Genomic DNA, 17,115 nt, shown 5'->3' on the forward strand with positions numbered 1-17,115 from the left:
CTTTCCCACAAATATGTCTTGTGAGTTTCCTTGGTATGTAAGTGTTATGGTGCACAATGTGGAGCGAGCGCTGGCGGTGTGGGCACTATAAATGGCGGTGTAGTCCTAGACCATTTTAGTGTCATAATGTTGTAACGCGCCTCGCTTATTAAGCCCAGGCCTCACGTTAGCTATGCTGTTTGTGCTTTTTAAGGGACATTTTGTATAATACTTATGTGAAAAAGCCACCAAAGCCACCTGGTATCGGTGCCACTAGGTGAAAGGTCCACGTGCGTGAAAGCATGCGGAGCTGCGTGAGCCGCCTCACAGCTTCCAGATAATGTGTGAGACCCGCAGCTCCGGTCAGCAGTCTCACTTCCTCTGGCTGGAGCCCGTTGCGTCCCCCTTCAGCCCGGCAGGCTGTCCACGGGGCAGCGGTGCTGAAACCTCTCCTCCCGGCAGGAGTGTGGTGGAGTGTGGTGCTCTGTGCCGCGTGAACGGCTCTCCCCCACCGCGGGGACCTGCGCGCACAAACCATGCTAATGAGGCTCCGTGCGAGATGCGGTGTCCCAGAAAGACGACAGCATCATCTGTCTTCCAAAAGTGGGTGAGGGAACAGGATCGAACCCCCTGCCCCCCGCGCCTCCGCTCGAAGGGGAGGAGGAGCAGACAGAGAAGAGACAGGAGGAGCCCGCCGTGGGCATGCAGCTGCTCCTGATCTAAATTGCAGTGTTTTGTGTCACAGCAGAAACGCCGAGGCTCGCGCGGCAGACGGGAGAAAGGGACACGGAGCTCCGCTTTCCTTGCTCTCCACCCCTCCCCCGGCACTGACTGCCCCCAGCTGCCTGGATCGGGCTGTGTCCCGGCTCAGCCCCCCGCAGCTCACCGCGGACCGGAGTCCCTCGGAGGGCCCGAGGGCGTTGTTTTTTTTCATTTGTTCCATCGCGTGCGTTTTCCTGGGATTAGGATTAAAGCCCCGGAGGTCACCGTTTGTCTTTACTGATGCGCTGCTCCCTGGAACGCGTTTTCTGAGGAATGATGCTTCTGCTAGGGACTCCAAGTTTTCAGCTGCCTCTGTGGATCCCCGTGTGGTGCTGAGTGGACAGCGGGCATCTCGGAGAACAACCTCGCCTAAACTTGGAAGGGAAACTATGATGTGGATGTAAACCCTTTCAGCATGGAGTCGATATTCTTGGGCACTTTCTGTGTTGCTTTCTGCCTCAGAGCCGGTAAGTGGTGTTGGTGGCGATAGAGAGGGCAGCTGGATATCAGCGGGTGGTTGCCGTCGTGGCGGGAGAAGCGTGGCCGCTGTGGTAGAGCGTCAGGAATCCATAGCTACTGGGGTAAAATAGCAAATACTGCTCAGGGTGCAACGCGGGAACGTGCACATTTTATTGGCATTAGTAAACAGCAGTAGTAGTGACGTGCTCCTGCCATTACCTACATGTGCAGTGTCAGAAGCACAGAGCGCGTACCCGTGAAAGGTATTTCGCTACATAGTCTGTTTAAAGTAGCATGTTGCTGTAACGGAGCGAGTGTAGTCACGGGTGTAGAACCCATCCGTGGCACACAGGCACAAGGGCCCCCTCGCCACGACTCTCCGTGGCATTGCATCTGTGTGTGACGCATTGACTCTGTGTAGAAGCGTGTCTAGCAACATTATGACACTTGGTAGCCCATGCTAACATGTGACTGCCTTTGTTTTTTGTGTTTTCGGCCCAGCTTTAGGGTTTGGTGTTGACCCCTCCCTGCAGATTGACGTGCTGAAGGAACTGCATCTGGGAGACTCCACAGTTGGGGTGCTGCAGGTGCAAGGGTCGCACAACGAGAGCAAAGCCTTCTTCTTTCACGGTAATTGTACTCTCGCATATTCCACATATATAGTGTTTCATGATACTTAAAACATTTCTAAGCGCTTACAGGGTTTGCAAATTTGGTAAAAAGGAAGCATAGGCAGCTGAAGTAATTTGCGCAGGTTTGCGCAAATTGGTAATGTTTGGAAGTCATGATTACTGTGGGGACCCCGCTGGCATGGACATTCGGCTCTGTACATTTGAAGGCAATATCTTCTGTTAGTCGTGAAAGCTGTGGAAAAGCGGGCTGCAGCACTGATGTCATCACAATATTTTACTACTAACACTGTTTGTAATGTCTACAAGTTTCCATTCTATGCTTCGATAACAAGTGTCAATGTGACCCGTGCAGACCCGGGTTCACTGCACCTACCTCTCTCTGGGGTTTTCTTCCTTTTTGCACGGCTTGCCTCTCTCTGAATGACGGGCTGGTAATTAATGTACAGCGGCACCAGGGATGACAGATGGCTGCGTTTGGCGTCCCGGGAAGCAATGCATAATAATGCAGAGTGTACTGATGGGGGCGGCAGTCATTTAGGCAGAAAGGGAGCGCTCGGGATGACTTTTAGCGAAGAAACTTCAGCGCCTGCCTCTCCCAAGGAAGAGAGGGTGGTAATGGACAGAAACGTTTGTCCCCGTGGGCTTGGTACTGAACACTTACAGGTGCCTCACAATATTAGGCGAAGCACGTGGGCGTGGCTAAGTAAAACGTTCTCAGCTCCAGTGAGCAAGCCGAGTCCTTTGCCCCTAGAGGATGAAGCGTGATGGGTAATTGTTTTCCTACAATTGGCGTGAATTTAGGGGGGCAACTTTTACGCGCAGCAGGTGCTGTGGCACCACAGATGGGTTGTAAACGGCAGAGGGCAGCCTCCCTAATTTACTACACCTCCGGTGGTACGTTTGTGGCTTCGTAGTGTCATAGCGCCTGGTGAACGGATGAGAGATGTGCCTCAGGCACACGGTCAGCTATGGTTTCATTGAACATTGGAGAGGGTTGATAGGCCAACCAGGAGCAGCCGGGAGGTGCCGGTGTTCAAAATGCGCCCACGTCGACTGTGTAGACCAGGGTTCTCCAAAGTCGGTCCTAGAGGGCCGGATCCATGCCAGATTTTTCAGATAAGTACATTTGTCTAAATGCAGATGTGCCAACAATCTGGCACGGATCCAGCCCTCGAGGACCGACTTTGGAGAACCCTGATGTAGACACTCTCCTTTGACACTTTATTGGCCCTTCCCCTTCCATGCCCCTGATTTCGGGGTAAGCGTAACTTCTGTTGTGGTGGTGGAGGCTGATATCATAGGGGTGAAAGGTCACATGCCCAGATGTTAACGTTTTCCGGTATGATCGCCTCCATTTTATCAAATGATGAATGTTTTATCAACCACGCTTTTATTGTGATGTCGTACGGCTCCTTTCTTGGTTTTGACCATCTTTTGCTTTGCTTCAAGCTCACTGAGTGCAGAGTATCACACCTGTGCTATCCCTAAAAAGAATGTGGCGATTGTGATATTAGTACACCATGTACTGAACCGCTTGTAAGGAAATATTCAACAATCATTTTTCAAAAAGCCCCACATCTGAAAGATTTGTAGCTATCAAGTACATACGTGAATTTGGAATGTATGATCTGGAAATGAATGCAGGATTAACCTCTCAAATTCACTGTTGTCTACGTATATCCACTACATATATTCACTACGTTTTGCATTTTTAGACAGCCCATTTTTCCAATTTTGACCTCATGGCCCTTAAGCGATTTCTGTGGGGAAATGCTACAGGCAGGGCTTTAAGTGGGATGAAAAAATTGGGGGTCTCTCAAAAGGGCGTGACCAATGTAATTAAGGGCGTTGCTTAAAACATGTTGGCTAAAAATCTGTGCTTAGCATAGTGTGCCACCTGACTTGTATTTCGCTGTTTCTTTCATTGCATCCAGATTTATGATACTAAAATAACATCATACCAACAACAAGTCAGGACTATTGGCTTTGTCAGTGGTTGTTAGTTGCATAAGATAAAGAAGGATAAACTATGGCATGTATATAATATTGAAAAAGCTCCCACTTAAAGCCCTGGTGACACCATGGCAATGTTGCTGCTCCGGAGTTTCAAAAAGAGAAGGGAAATCCAGAGAGTAAATGACTATCTTTAAAGGATTTCCCTTCCCCTACAATGCTCACCTGGCATGACGTCATGCCGTAACCTCTCCACTAGTGAGAAGTGAGCAGTGTGAGCACGCGCACATGATGTGCCTTCTGTCATTGCAATCTGGGAAAAAACAGACAGCACGTGTCAGTGCTCAAAACAGAGCCCGATAGAGACCCGTTTCTAGGTTAATACGTAATATCAGACTGATTCGGAGTTAGTGGTCGGCGTTACTTGTGTGATGTGCTGGAGCGTAATTATGCACAATTATTGCAAAACGATGCAGAATGAGTGAAGTTATGCGAGGAGTGTAACCCTGCATTTGGCACTATTTTCTTAGTGGAAAATGCATCCTCGCATCCAAAATGAACCGAGGAGTCATTTTACACTAAGAAATAGCACAAAATCGCAACGGTAGCAGTCTCTTGCACTCTGTTCCTGTGGTCTTGGATAGGTCCTGTGGTCTTGGGTAGCTATTTATGGCCTAAATTACTGAAAAACACTCAAACAGGTGTAATTTTCGGTAATTTTGTGTCACAAGCGTAACACCAAATTCCCGAAAATACACCGGCGTGATTAAAATTCCACCCAGGCTTATTCAGAAAGTGGCTGCAGACATGGTTTACTTTGCACCCACTTTTGGATGCCCGTAGCACTGACAATGAAGCGTTACATGTAGTGTCTGTAAATGTGTAGAAAATAGAATGGCAGAGCGTTCCCACGTTGTCAAGGACTTACTACATTGTGATTCTAAGTTTGCAGTATCCACATTGAGATGTACTTACCTTTCTATGTTATCACTAACCTTAGAACAACTTTTGTGTGTTACCAGGAGCAAGTTACCCCCCCTTTCCAGAATCAGAGCGTTTCATGAAATGGGGCTATATTATTTCTAAAAATGCATCTTTTTGTGTAATCTTGTAAATTGCTGCACGTCTCTGGATGAGAAACCATGAGGAGAAATTACGTATCAAAATGCATTGTGCCTTCACTAAGGAGAAGGACTTGGTTCAATTTTGGCTGTGAAGTTTTAAGAGATTACTGAGAGCAGACAGAAGATAGTGAGCAAGTGATGGTCCTATAGATTATTTAACACCGTCACACTTAGTACTGACTGTGACTTAATATCTATGTGTGCATCTCTAACACACACACACACACCCACACATATAATGATACGTGAATATAATTTGATATACTTGATTTATATGCCTATATTACAAAGTTGTTATTCACTCCTGTGTAATTAAAGTTGACACAATAGAATAGTACAAGAGCTCATTTTAATTGAAAACAAATCTGCACCAAACTTTTCAAACACATTTTAGAAGATTCTTTATGCTAAAATTATATTTAGTTAGAATTGATGTGGATGGTGACGTTAGCGGGACCCCAAACATGTTTTCAGTTGGATATCCCATTAGAAACCTTTCCTGCAATAACACGAAAATGGCTGAACAATAACCTTCCAGATGTGAGATGCACATAGGGCTTAACTATATTTGTAGCTTTTCTAGGCTGGACAAATCAAAATGTTTTTTTCCGGTGTGCAAGAATGAGTTATTGAATAACAGTAAATCTAATGGACAATATTAGATACTTTGATGAAATGGAACAAAGCTTTTTGATTGGCTGATTTTTCCTTCTGTTCTTTAACAAAACTGAATGATTGGCTGAATTCACTCTGAAAATGATACAAAGCAGTCCTCTTTTTCTTTTTTATTTTACCACCAACATCAACATTTCACAAATGAAAGGTAAAGTAACAGAATAACTGCAGAGATGGAATAGTCCTCTGCATGGTAACGCAAATGTGCCACCTCTGCCTTTAGTATCATCGCTGCATGGTCTCTGGATGTTTATCGTTTGGTCAAGCGTGCTTGGCAGTCATGAGCACACACAATGGCCTAGGTGCACCTGTATGTTGAGGGACACATAGCCTGGCTCGGTTGCCTGGATGGGTCTACCAAGCATACTCAACTGACATGAGACTACTGTCTGTGTCCTATGGACATAATTGTTAAGCACTGGTGGCAGCGTTTCATTTGTTTTTAATGCGAGAGCCATAAATAGGCCCTTTTCCTATTCAAAAAGAGTGGAGTACCTACCAGCCTCACTCGTATAAAGTTCTGCTTGAATGTAGCGCCCAGACGCTGCACTGACCTCCACAGTGACTGTGCACATGGATGCTGTGTATGCGGTGCATTTAAACGTGAGTTTATGTTGGACCAGACTAACGCAATCCATTGCATGGCCCCTGTACAACATAGCACTAGCTGGAAGCAGCTATTGCTGGCGTTGCTGGGCTAGAGGGAACCGCCCCAGACCTTGAAGTGTGGGAGGATGGAGACAGGGCTGAAAGGCAGCAGTGAGCATTTGATGGATGCCTTTACATTACCTCTCTAACACCACTGCTGCCAGGACTGACAGTGGGCATTCAGAGGCGTTGGGTGTAGAGGGAATCTTTCAGGAAGGGTCTGCTTGTTGTCTTCCCCCAAATACTACTCCCAAAAGGGATGCTGACAGTCAGGCGCAGAGGTACACACTTGATTATTAGTGGGTGAGCTAGATGGATACACCCCTTGCCACTCCCCATTCTGACAAAAGCCTTACTAAAAGCAAAGACTCTGTCTGCCCCACAGGATTGAAATGCACAAAGAGGAGAAATTGCTCTAAACCAGCTCTAGTGGAGTGGTGTGGCTCACTGGTTAGAGGCGGCAGACCCGGAACCAGAGAACGGCCCGGGACCAGAGTTCAATTCCCGACGCGGCAGGGTCGTGGACCAGGGTCAGCGGACTGGATAATTCTCGCCGTGGTGCCTACTCTAACCAGGGATCACACTCGGCAACTCTGGGCATTAGCTTGCCTCATCTCTACAACGGCCCCCCACATTCGCTGGGGATGCCTGGTTTCACCTTGGAGATACCCAGTAGGGACCATCTCACAAGGATAGCCAGGACGGGTTCCCCAGCGGTCTACAGCGCCACAACGCCTCAGGGCAGCAGTGCGCTTTACAAGACACATACAATACAATACAAAAGGCCTTTCACAGTGTCATTCACATCCCTGTCTGGAAATGACTATGAAAGTGAGAGTTAGACTTTCCCAACTTGTTCCAGTTTCTTTAATATCCTAGACTGAGGGAACTCTGCAAATTACAGGAACAAATCCTGAGATCTAGGGCTGCTGTCTTTTACAGCTAGTTTCCCAGATATGGGTGGGCTTCACCTGACCTCTTCAATATTGGTGAGAGAAGCAGTGGGTCTGCCTAATACATTGGAGCTCCTGGTCTCATGAGACAGCGAAAGGAGTGTCTGACCCCTGCTTGGAGACAAATGCCAGGAAGGGGAAGCCCAGCCTTGCAGCCTCCATGGCCTAATCTCAAGTCAGCTGTTCATCCTGCCAGGTGCAACCACTGCTGTGATGATCCACCCAAGTGTTCTGCAGCAGCAAGCAACCCTGACCTGACGTATCTGGAGCTTTGAGCAAACGTGACACGAGGCAGATTGAAATGAACCACCACCAGCCTTAAGCAATGCTCTGACCCCGCTGAAGATGTCGCAACCAAGCACCTTAGGGACTGTTGTTGACGCTGTATGCTAGAGCAGCCTCCATTCGATGTGATCGCTTGCCATCAGATCAAAGTCACCTGCGCGAGTTGTCAATCAGCGTGCTGACATGCTGAGAGAATCTGCTGATGGCAAGGCGGCACCCTCATCTAACCCAAAAACCTAGGACACATGTTCATCACACCCCAACATCAAAACCTAGATAAAGCCTGGAACTGATGAATTGCTGAATTCACATGAGTGCCTCATGCATGGAACAAAATTGGATTGGGACAATGGCATGACCTTAAAGACACAACGCTGAGATGATTGTATGGACTGAATTATGGGTCCAGAACTAGGGAAGCTCCTTGTACTTTCCATAGTAAGTCTGCAATTGCACTTATGTGAACTGTGATTAGTTTCTGCATGGACATACCCGTACTATATGTGGACAGAAATTATGTATCTCTTGCACCACTGTTGATTTTTGAGTCTCTGGCCCTACAATAACGCTCTAAGAAGCCATGGATGGCTCGCCTCACTATTACTGAGGGCCAGGTGCTGAAGGGGTGCATTTGGTACTCAGTTTTGCAGGGTCATAGTAGGTCAGGTGCCAGTCAAGAGGCAGGACTCTGTAAACTGCAATGGTTCGGGCCCAATAACCCCTGATTTCCCTGTGGTCCCTGAACTGGTTCTGACCATAACAGCAGAACAGAAATGGGTTATGAAAGCCCCAAAAACATGCAACACCATTCATAAACGGTTTTGATGGGGTAGCTTCTTCTAGGAGGGAACACACTACTGAAAACTCACAATATGGGCGTGGTGTAGGCATATTTTGGATACTTTAAAGCGACATCCTCTATTTATTGTCTCCTGGTACTCGTGAAAAGAGAAATGCAAAGAACAACAAAATAGTTTATTTATTTAATGGCACTTGTAGCATGAAAAGGCAGTTATTGCAATTAACACTAATATTCGTCTAAGAAGTTTACTATTGCTCAGATCCATTGATATATTTAAAAAAAATCTCCCTATGTTCATAAATATTGGAGGTATTAGAAAACAAAACAGCAGAGCTGGAGAGCTGATGCCGCATATGTGGCTAGGCCTTTGGCATGCACCCTTGTTCTGTTATCCATGTGTAGATTGCTCCATCATGGAAGGGTATCCTGGAGCTTGAACAGTGACAAATCTGGTCTAGCCTATGGCTTGACAGTGTGACTTATTCGAAAAGCCACGTCTTTAGTTTCTTGTGGAATTCTAGAATAGAAGTGAGGTCTCTGATGTGCAATGGCAGCTCTTTCCAGTCTTTAGGAGCAATGTAGGAGAAGACCAGGCTGCACAATCTGGATCTGTGTGTGTGTGTGGGGCGGGGGGGGGGGTTCGAAAAGCAGCCTGGCTGAGTGAGGGTGGCTGGTGGGCTTTTGGAATGTGTTGTGGTTGAGGGGATGGGTCAGTTTTATGCAAGGGTTTGAATTTCTGTGTGAAGAGTTTGAAATATGCACATCATTCCTGTGTCTGTATTTCAGGGTGGAGAGCATAAAATAAGAAAGGGGCTTTACTTCTAACCCTCACTTGATTGCTTCATACCATGGAAATATAAACATGAAACACAGCCTTGTTCAAGTGCTGAGGTGCAATACTCAAAACCTCCCTGGCCTTGCCAAATTACTTTGGAGGGGTGAGATAGCCCCTCCCCAAAACCAATCTTCCAGCGCCTTGCCTAAGGCCAGGAAGGGCCCTGGTGCTCATTGTCCTTGGCCTTATAGTGAATGCATTCAACACACTTATCCCCGCCATTGGTGTTTGTTAAGTTGTCTGGATAATACAAAGCCGCCACACCAAGTAAGGTCTAGTAGATTTATTGGATTAGATCCCATCAACCTACAAGAGCAGTTCCTTTCTTTGTCTGCCCCTCCAACTGCTAACACTAGAGTTCTACTACCCACCACATTCTCTAATTGAATATTCACTTCTAGAAGGTTGAATCACATTCCAACCTTATTGGCACTGAAGATCATACACCCCCCCTACACTGACAATAACAACAATACGAATTAAACAAGCATGAGATCCCCAAAATAGCCCTACAAAATTGCAACAGAGAAAATAACACAAAAAGTTAATACAAAACAATAATTTAAAACATAGCTTCACTTGATAAGGTAACTCTAAACATTCTACACTTGTACACATGTGTGTGCATACACAAGATGAAAAGTTATTGCAAAGAACCTGATATACTCTGAAAATAAAATCTGGTTACCTCCACTCAATACTTCCCAATTGTAGCGCCAAGAAACCAATCGGTGTTAGTGCGCCTAATAAATCTTTTTTAACATAACATAACTAACATAACAATTGTATAATCCTTCCACCATCCAGGTCTTTGTGTAGATCTAACTTCACGCCTACACTCCCATAACGTTCTGCCATCATTGAACATTGGTGGACCATTGGTAGAATTATCAATGGGCAGTTGAAGATTGCTTCTAGAAATAATTTCCCATATTACCAGTCTGGACACACCCCAGACATCACTGTTCTCAAATTCCACCACATTCCTCCATAGCTATTATTGACAAAGGTCCCATAAAAAACCAAAAAACGCCTTTTCCTCACAAACCTTTGCTTCTTCACTAAGGTTAATTCAGCAACACTCCAAGGTACAGTTTTTACACACTTCTTTTGATCATACCGTTCTCCATATCTGTTTTGGTAACTCTTCCTCAAGGCCTTATCTTGAGCTTTGCAACAACTTAAATATGTTACATCATACAGCCGTCCCGAATCATGAATTCAACCATTCACCCACGCAGGATTCAACTTAGCGTTTCCCACCCTTTCGCTTATCCAGGAGAAAAAAGATTTGGAAGTTAGTAAGTTGGGAGCATTGCGGTGTGACACTAGAACTCATTCAAAACTTTAGCTAAAGGCACCTTTTAATCAACTGCTGTCTGCACACTTGACCTGACCAACCTATTCATATGTTCTGCCAGGCCATTGGCTTGTGGTGAGTATAGTGCCATCTGAGATGCTCAATGGAGAGTCCCTTTAAGAATTCTTGCAACTGTTGAGATGTCAATTAGACTCCATTGTCAGTCAGTATGTACTTGTTATACCTCCTTTAGTGAATTCTCTCTTTAGGAACTCCATTACTACCCTGGTGTCCAACTAATTCACACATTTCGTGTCCACCCATTTGGACATATAGTCCACCAGTAATGTAAAATACATTTATTTTGAGGTAAAGGATGGAAAGGACCGACAAAATCCAAACCAAGTTTCTTCCAAGGTTCACTTGGAATAGCAATTGGTGACAATGGTGCACTAACAACTGTCTTGCTCTTGTCCTTCTTGGCACACAAGTCACAATCCTTAACTACTCATTCAACCTGCCAATCTAATCCTGGCCATCAATAAAGTTTGGCTACCCTGGTCCTGGTAAGACTTCTCCCAAGGGTACCCTCATGTGCCAAATCCACAACCTTCTCTCTCAGAATGTCACGAGGAATGACTCTCTCACCACTGATTAACTCATCTCTTGTCCAATTTAATTCTTCCCTGACATTCCAGTAACCCAATTGATTTTCCAAAAGAGATCTATATTCTGGCCAACCTCTCACAACTCTTGGGACATTGTGCATCAGTGTGCCTCTCTCTTGCTTTTCTTCACTCCTCCTTTTGAATGGCATTTTCACAGACCCAATTAACTTTACACAAATCCTGGAAATCCTGGATATTAACCATGCTATCAATGGGAAGTCTGGACAGACGCTTTGCAACACTGTTTTTGTTGCCAAAGAAGTACTCAAAATTTAAATTAAATTCTCTCACACCTTCCACCCATCTCTTAATCCTAGAGGGGAATCTGTCATCTTTCCTTGTAGCAAACAATTGTGACAAGGGTCTGTGATCAGATCGGACCACTAAAGGTAAGCCCCAGAGATAAAACTTGAAATGTTTTATTGCCCAAACATACACCAGGGCCTTCTACTACTTCTACTACTGAGTACCATTCTTCTGTCCCTTTGAGCGAACGTGAAGTGAGTGCAACCATGCTCTCATCACTGCCAGTAACCTGTGACAATAATCTCCCATATCTTTGAGGCTGGCATCAGTAGTTAAAAAGGTTTTCTTCTTTACATCAAAATGTCCTAAGGTGGGCATTTGCTCTTACTTTCTCTAACAAACTTGAGAGCCAAATTACAATCCTCTGTCCAACTGAATTTGTTACCCTTCCTAAAAGGGATCTGATAGGATGAGCTAAACTAGAAACATTCTCAACAAACATGGAGTAGAACGCCGCCATTTCCAGGAAAGATCTCACTTGATCATCATCCTGCAGAACAGGTGCTTTCAAGATAGAATCTGCCAGTTTGAATTTAGGTTTGACTTCATCAGCTGATATGGTGTGACCTAAATACATTAGTGAAGTTACCCAAAATATGCTTTTTTCATTTCTTAGTGTTGTTCCTGCCTCTGCCAATTTCCCCAACAACACTTTCAATGTAACATCATGCAGAGTCATACTCTTACCATAAATTAGGATATCATCCTGTAGGAACAATATATTAGGGACATCCCTCAATAATCTTTTCATCACTCTCTGAAAACAAGCAGCAGCAGCTGATGCCTACCCAAATGGCATTCTGATGAAACGAAAGGGGTAACAAAAAAAGCAAGATGCCTAGAGTCATCATGCAATTTAACCTGGTAGTATGCAGATGATAGGTCCATCAAATTAAAAACTCTGGCACCACCAAGCATCATCAAAGTCCCTGAAATGTTAGGAAGAGGTTGGCGAGCAACCCAGATGTGTCTGTTTAACTCATTGAGGTCCACACACAGCTGGATGCGCCTAGCACCATCGTGCGGGCTAACACCACTGGACCCAACCACGCAGCGGATTATATTTCTTCAATGACACCCTCATTTGTCAAACTTTGGATCTCCTCTTTGAGAGGTTTCAGCATTAGATTTGGGAATTTCCTGACCGTATGCACGCCAGGTGATACAATGTTCTTCAGTATGATTTTGTGCTCAAAGTTTTTTAAAAGGCCCAACTTTTCACTGAATGCCTTAGGAAGCAGAAGTAATATATCCTCATGCTCACATGACATATTCATAACTTGTTACAAGGCATTAGGGTAAAGAGTGATACCCATGTCGTGTTGGTGATGCCATCCCAATAGGTTATCTCCCTGCTAAGCTATATATATACTTTCCCAATGGTTTCTTTGTCATTTAATTTCATTTTCATCACTGTGTATCCCAAAACCTCAATTCTGGTGTCACCATAGCTTACTGTCTTGATGTCTAGTGGGAAAAGGAAAATGCACTGGTCTCTGAACATTCCCTCCCAAAAATTATCCACCACCATGGTGCAGGACCACCCTGAGTCCACCAACACCACCACTTTTTTGTCATTTAAGGTGATAGATCATTCTGACATGACAATAGGATAAATCAATCAGTCAATCAATCAGCATTTGCAGAGTGCTGCATTGTATCTGGGTGCTGGGGTGCAATGTCTCTGTTGAAAAGCAAGGTCTTGAGGAAAGGGCGGGAAGGGGGAAGAAATGAGCAGAAAAGGCAAAGCAGAGGGCAGGAAAACGAGCAGAAAAGGCAAAACAGAGGGCAGAAAAATTAGCAGAAAAGGCAGAACTGAACAGAGGAGGGCAAAATAATGCAGAAAAGTGAGCAGAAAAAAAGGCCAAACAAATGGCAGAAAAACAAGCATAAAAAGGCAAAACAATGGGTAGAAAAATCCGCAGAAAAGACAAAACAGAGCAGAAGAGGGCAAAACAGTGGGCAGAAAAATTAGCAGGAAAGGCAAAATGGAGGGCAGAAAAACAAGCACTAAAACAGAGGGCAGAAAATGAGAAGAAATGGCAGAACAGGAGGCAGAGAAATGAGCAGTGAAGGCAAAATAGAGCAAGAAATGAGGAGAGGAAGCACAAACAGAGGGCAGCAGGTAGACAGGCAGAAAAAGGTGGGTGACTGCAGGCAAGCTGGACAGGAGAGCCGTTGCAGGGAGAGCTGGCACGAGGACCTGCTTAATGGGGTCATGCTGCAGCCTCCATTAAGTAAGTCCTGGGGGGAGAGAGGGGTGCTGGGTGGCGTGAGGAGGGAAACGGCAGGGAGAGGGAAGAAACTAGTGGAAAAAGGCAAAACGGAAGGAAGAAAAATTAACAGAAAAGGCAAAACAAGGCAGAAAAATAAACAGAAAAGGCAAAACAGAGGGAAAAAACGAGCTGGAAAGGGAAAAACAGAGGGCAGAAAAGGCAAAACAGAGCAATAAATGAGCAGTGGAGGCACAGAGTGTAGCAGAAAGACAGGCAGCAGAGGGTAGCGGACTGAAGAACTGTTGCAGGGGATGCTGGCACAATGACCTGCTAAATGGGCTCGCGCTGTGGCCTCCATTAACCCCTTCAGTGCTTGCCACATTCATCGGACGTTGCGTGCACTACCTCGGTAGTGCTGCGCACGTCTGTTGAATGTTCCGGCCCCTCCCGCGCAATAGAACGTTCCGCACCAGCGCGGAACATTCAGCGCAGCGGAGGGGTTAAGTAGGTCCTGGGCAGAACATAGGGTGCTGGGTGGCAGAAGGAAGGGAACAGCAGGCAGAGGGAAACAGCGTGAAGAGGAAGAAACTAACAGAAAAAGGCAAAACAGAGGGCAGAAAAACTAGCTGGAAAGGCAAAACAGAGGGTAGAAAAATGAGCAGAAAGGCAAATAGAGGACAGAAAAACGAGCAGGAAAAGCAAATCAGAGAGCAGAAAAACGAGCAGAAAAGGCAAAACAGAGCAAGAAATTAGCCGAGGAGGCACATACAGAGGACAGCAGGTAGACATGCAGCAGATGGTAGCGGACTGCGGGCAAGCTAGACAGATAGACAGGAGAACGGTCACAGGGGAATCTGGCACGAGGGATCACCATCTATATCACTTGGATTTGCCTTTACATTCAGTACAATATTTAACTCATCAGACACTGAGTCAGATCCTTTGTCCTGACCCGTCTCACCATTGCAAACCCTGGTATAATGACCCTTCTTGCTTTAAAGAGGGCAACTTGCGTGCCCCCAACTGCTGCACAGCTGAAATGAGGAAACTTTCCTCCAAAGTGACTCATATTTATCCAAGTAATCCATAGTGTTCCATGGTAATCCCATACAGTGATCAATGTACTCCCAATCTTTTAAAGACACTCCAGAGACAGCCAGATGATGATTGAATGTTTATTACGCATTTTCATATATCATATGTTGCCTTAAGCTTGACCATAGATATGTGTAAAATAACATTCCTTTGAGCCAACACAGTAATAACCCAATGCATTTCGAACTCTAATAAGTTCTTCCTCAGGGGTACTTTAATAAATTGAAAAAAGACTGTATAAACAATAGATCAAAAACACAAACCTATATTAACTGTGCATAATTCAATGAGCAAAAAATGTTCTTTTATAAAGCATTGACCATGCCCCACCCTTCACTGTACTCCCCTAATGAACTCTCGTGTTAAAATAATTGAAATCATCTGCAAAATTATCCGCACCACTAATGCATATAAACTTCCTGAACCCTCACGTGCTACCCATTTAAATCCTCCCACTTATTTTCTCAAATAATCAAAACTACACAGAGACACAATATCGTGCAAATACTCTCCCCTTTCCCCAAGCTGTTCTTGCATTTATAAAAAATGCTGCTGTATTCTAATTACCTTGCTACCGGAACCAGTGGCTCCAAATATACGTGTCTTCTTGCGTGCTCAACAACAAAGAAAGAACCAAGCATGAGAGTTCATTAGGGGAGTCGAGGGAAGGGTGGGGCATGGTCAATGCTTGATAAAAGAACATTTTTTGCTCATGGAATTATGCACAGTTAATATAGGTTTGTGTTTTTGATCTATTGTTTATACAGTCTTTTTTTAATTTATTACAGTACCCCTGAGGAAGAACTTATAAGAGTTCGAAATGCATTGGGTTATTACTGTGTTACCTCGAAGGAATGTTAAAAGCACATATCTATGGCCAAGCTTAAGGCGACATATGATATATGAAAATGCGTAATAAACATTCAATCATCATCTGGCTGTCTCTGGGGTGTCTTTAACCCGTTGAGTGCTCATGACGAGCTCAGCTCGTCATGAGGCACGGTTGAGCTGCACTCATGACGAGCTGAGCTCATCACAGCCGTTGGAACGTTCGCACGCAGGGATAATTTCCCCGCTGTGCTGAACGTTCCAAAACGGGTGTGGCTGTGACGAGCTCAGCTCGTCATGAGTGCAGCTCCACTGTGCCTCACGATGAGCTGAGCTCGTCACAAGCACAGCGGCGCCGCGCGCGGCCCCCCTTCCCCCAGCACAGCGGGGGGAAAACACCCTGCAGTGAAGGGGTTAAAAGATTGGGAGTACATTGATCACTGTATGGGATTACCATGGAACACTATGGATTACTTGAATAAATATGAGTCACTTTTGAACGTTCGCACGCGGGGATAATTTCCCCGCTGTGCTGAACGTTCCAAAACGGGTGTGGCTGTTACGAGCTCAGCTCGTCCTGAGTGCATCTCCACTGTGCCTCACGACAAGCTGAGCTCGTCACAAGCACAGCGGCGCTGCGCGCGGCCCCCTACCCCCGCACAGCGGGGGGAAAACACCCTGCAGTGATGGGGTTAAAAGATTGGGAATACATTGATCACTGTATGGGATTACCATGGAACACTATGGATTACTTGAATAAATATGAGTCACTTAGGAGAAAAGTCTCCTCATTTCAGCTGTGCAGCAGTTGGGGGCACGTTGCCCTCTTTAAAGCATCTTTGTGAAGCTGTGAAGGGACGGTCACGGCGCTGTTTTGCATGTATCTGCCCTATGGATTTGAACAAAAAGGCCTAGGAGAGGTCCAAATATATAAATACAAAAACACCTAAGCCCAAGCAAATTACACCGCACAAACAGGTTTATTCATTTAGTATCAAAATTTATCTACAACCATCATCGCTTGGTGCTGTTTGATTAGAGAATGAATGCCGTATGAATGTTGTTGATATGCTAGAGCGGAATCTGAACCACCATTTACTTATTTTTATTATTGTGTTTATTTATCTCAGTGTAGGTTAACCCACGAAATATATTTATGTATTAGTTTATATAAAAAAAGCAGTCCCTTGAAAAAATTCATTCCTGAAAAATAAATTTTGATACTAAATGAATAAACCTGTTTGTGCGGTGTAATTTGCTTGGGCTTAGGTGTTTTTGTATTTATATATTTGGACCTCTCCTAGGCCTTTTTGTTCAAATCCATAGGGCAGGTACCCGTTTTGCTTTTGATGTTTCTTTTCCCGTCTACCTGCCTTAGATTGATGTGGGGTCCCCCTCTGTATTGAAGCTGTTTTGCATGTATTCAAGGCAGTCAAAGCTAAAAATTAATCGATTTAAAAGGGAAGGTGTGCATTCACTATCATGCATTTTGATAATGACCCTTCTTGCCACACTTCCTTCATATGGAGTTTGTCAGGTGGCTTTGGTGGCTATTTACAGAATGCCCAAGGTTCGCTCAGTGAAATCATTTAAAT

The 17,115-nt window shown here is 45.0% G+C and overlaps 1 protein-coding gene across 5 annotated transcripts in view; it reads left to right on the top strand.

Moving 5' to 3' along the window:
* The first annotated feature begins 693 nt into the window (after window positions 1–693).
* NELL2 (neural EGFL like 2) overlaps window positions 694–17,115 on the top strand; it is a 1,115,698-nt gene continuing 1,099,276 nt past the window's right edge. For 2 of the 5 annotated variants that reach the window (XM_078674273.1, XM_078674277.1), the window contains exons 1-2: window positions 708–1,208; window positions 1,702–1,830. In XM_078674273.1, the coding sequence (XP_078530399.1) occupies window positions 1,157–1,208; window positions 1,702–1,830 (181 nt within the window). In that variant the 5' untranslated portion in view covers window positions 708–1,156. Of the gene's footprint in view, window positions 1,209–1,701; window positions 1,831–17,115 lie in introns of all 5 variants that reach the window. The other 3 variants (XM_078674276.1, XM_078674275.1, XM_078674274.1) reach the window with 3 other exon arrangements.

Source organism: Lissotriton helveticus, chromosome 1_1 (assembly GCF_964261635.1).
Source record: "Lissotriton helveticus chromosome 1_1, aLisHel1.1, whole genome shotgun sequence".
Taxonomy (NCBI): domain Eukaryota; kingdom Metazoa; phylum Chordata; class Amphibia; order Caudata; family Salamandridae; genus Lissotriton; species Lissotriton helveticus.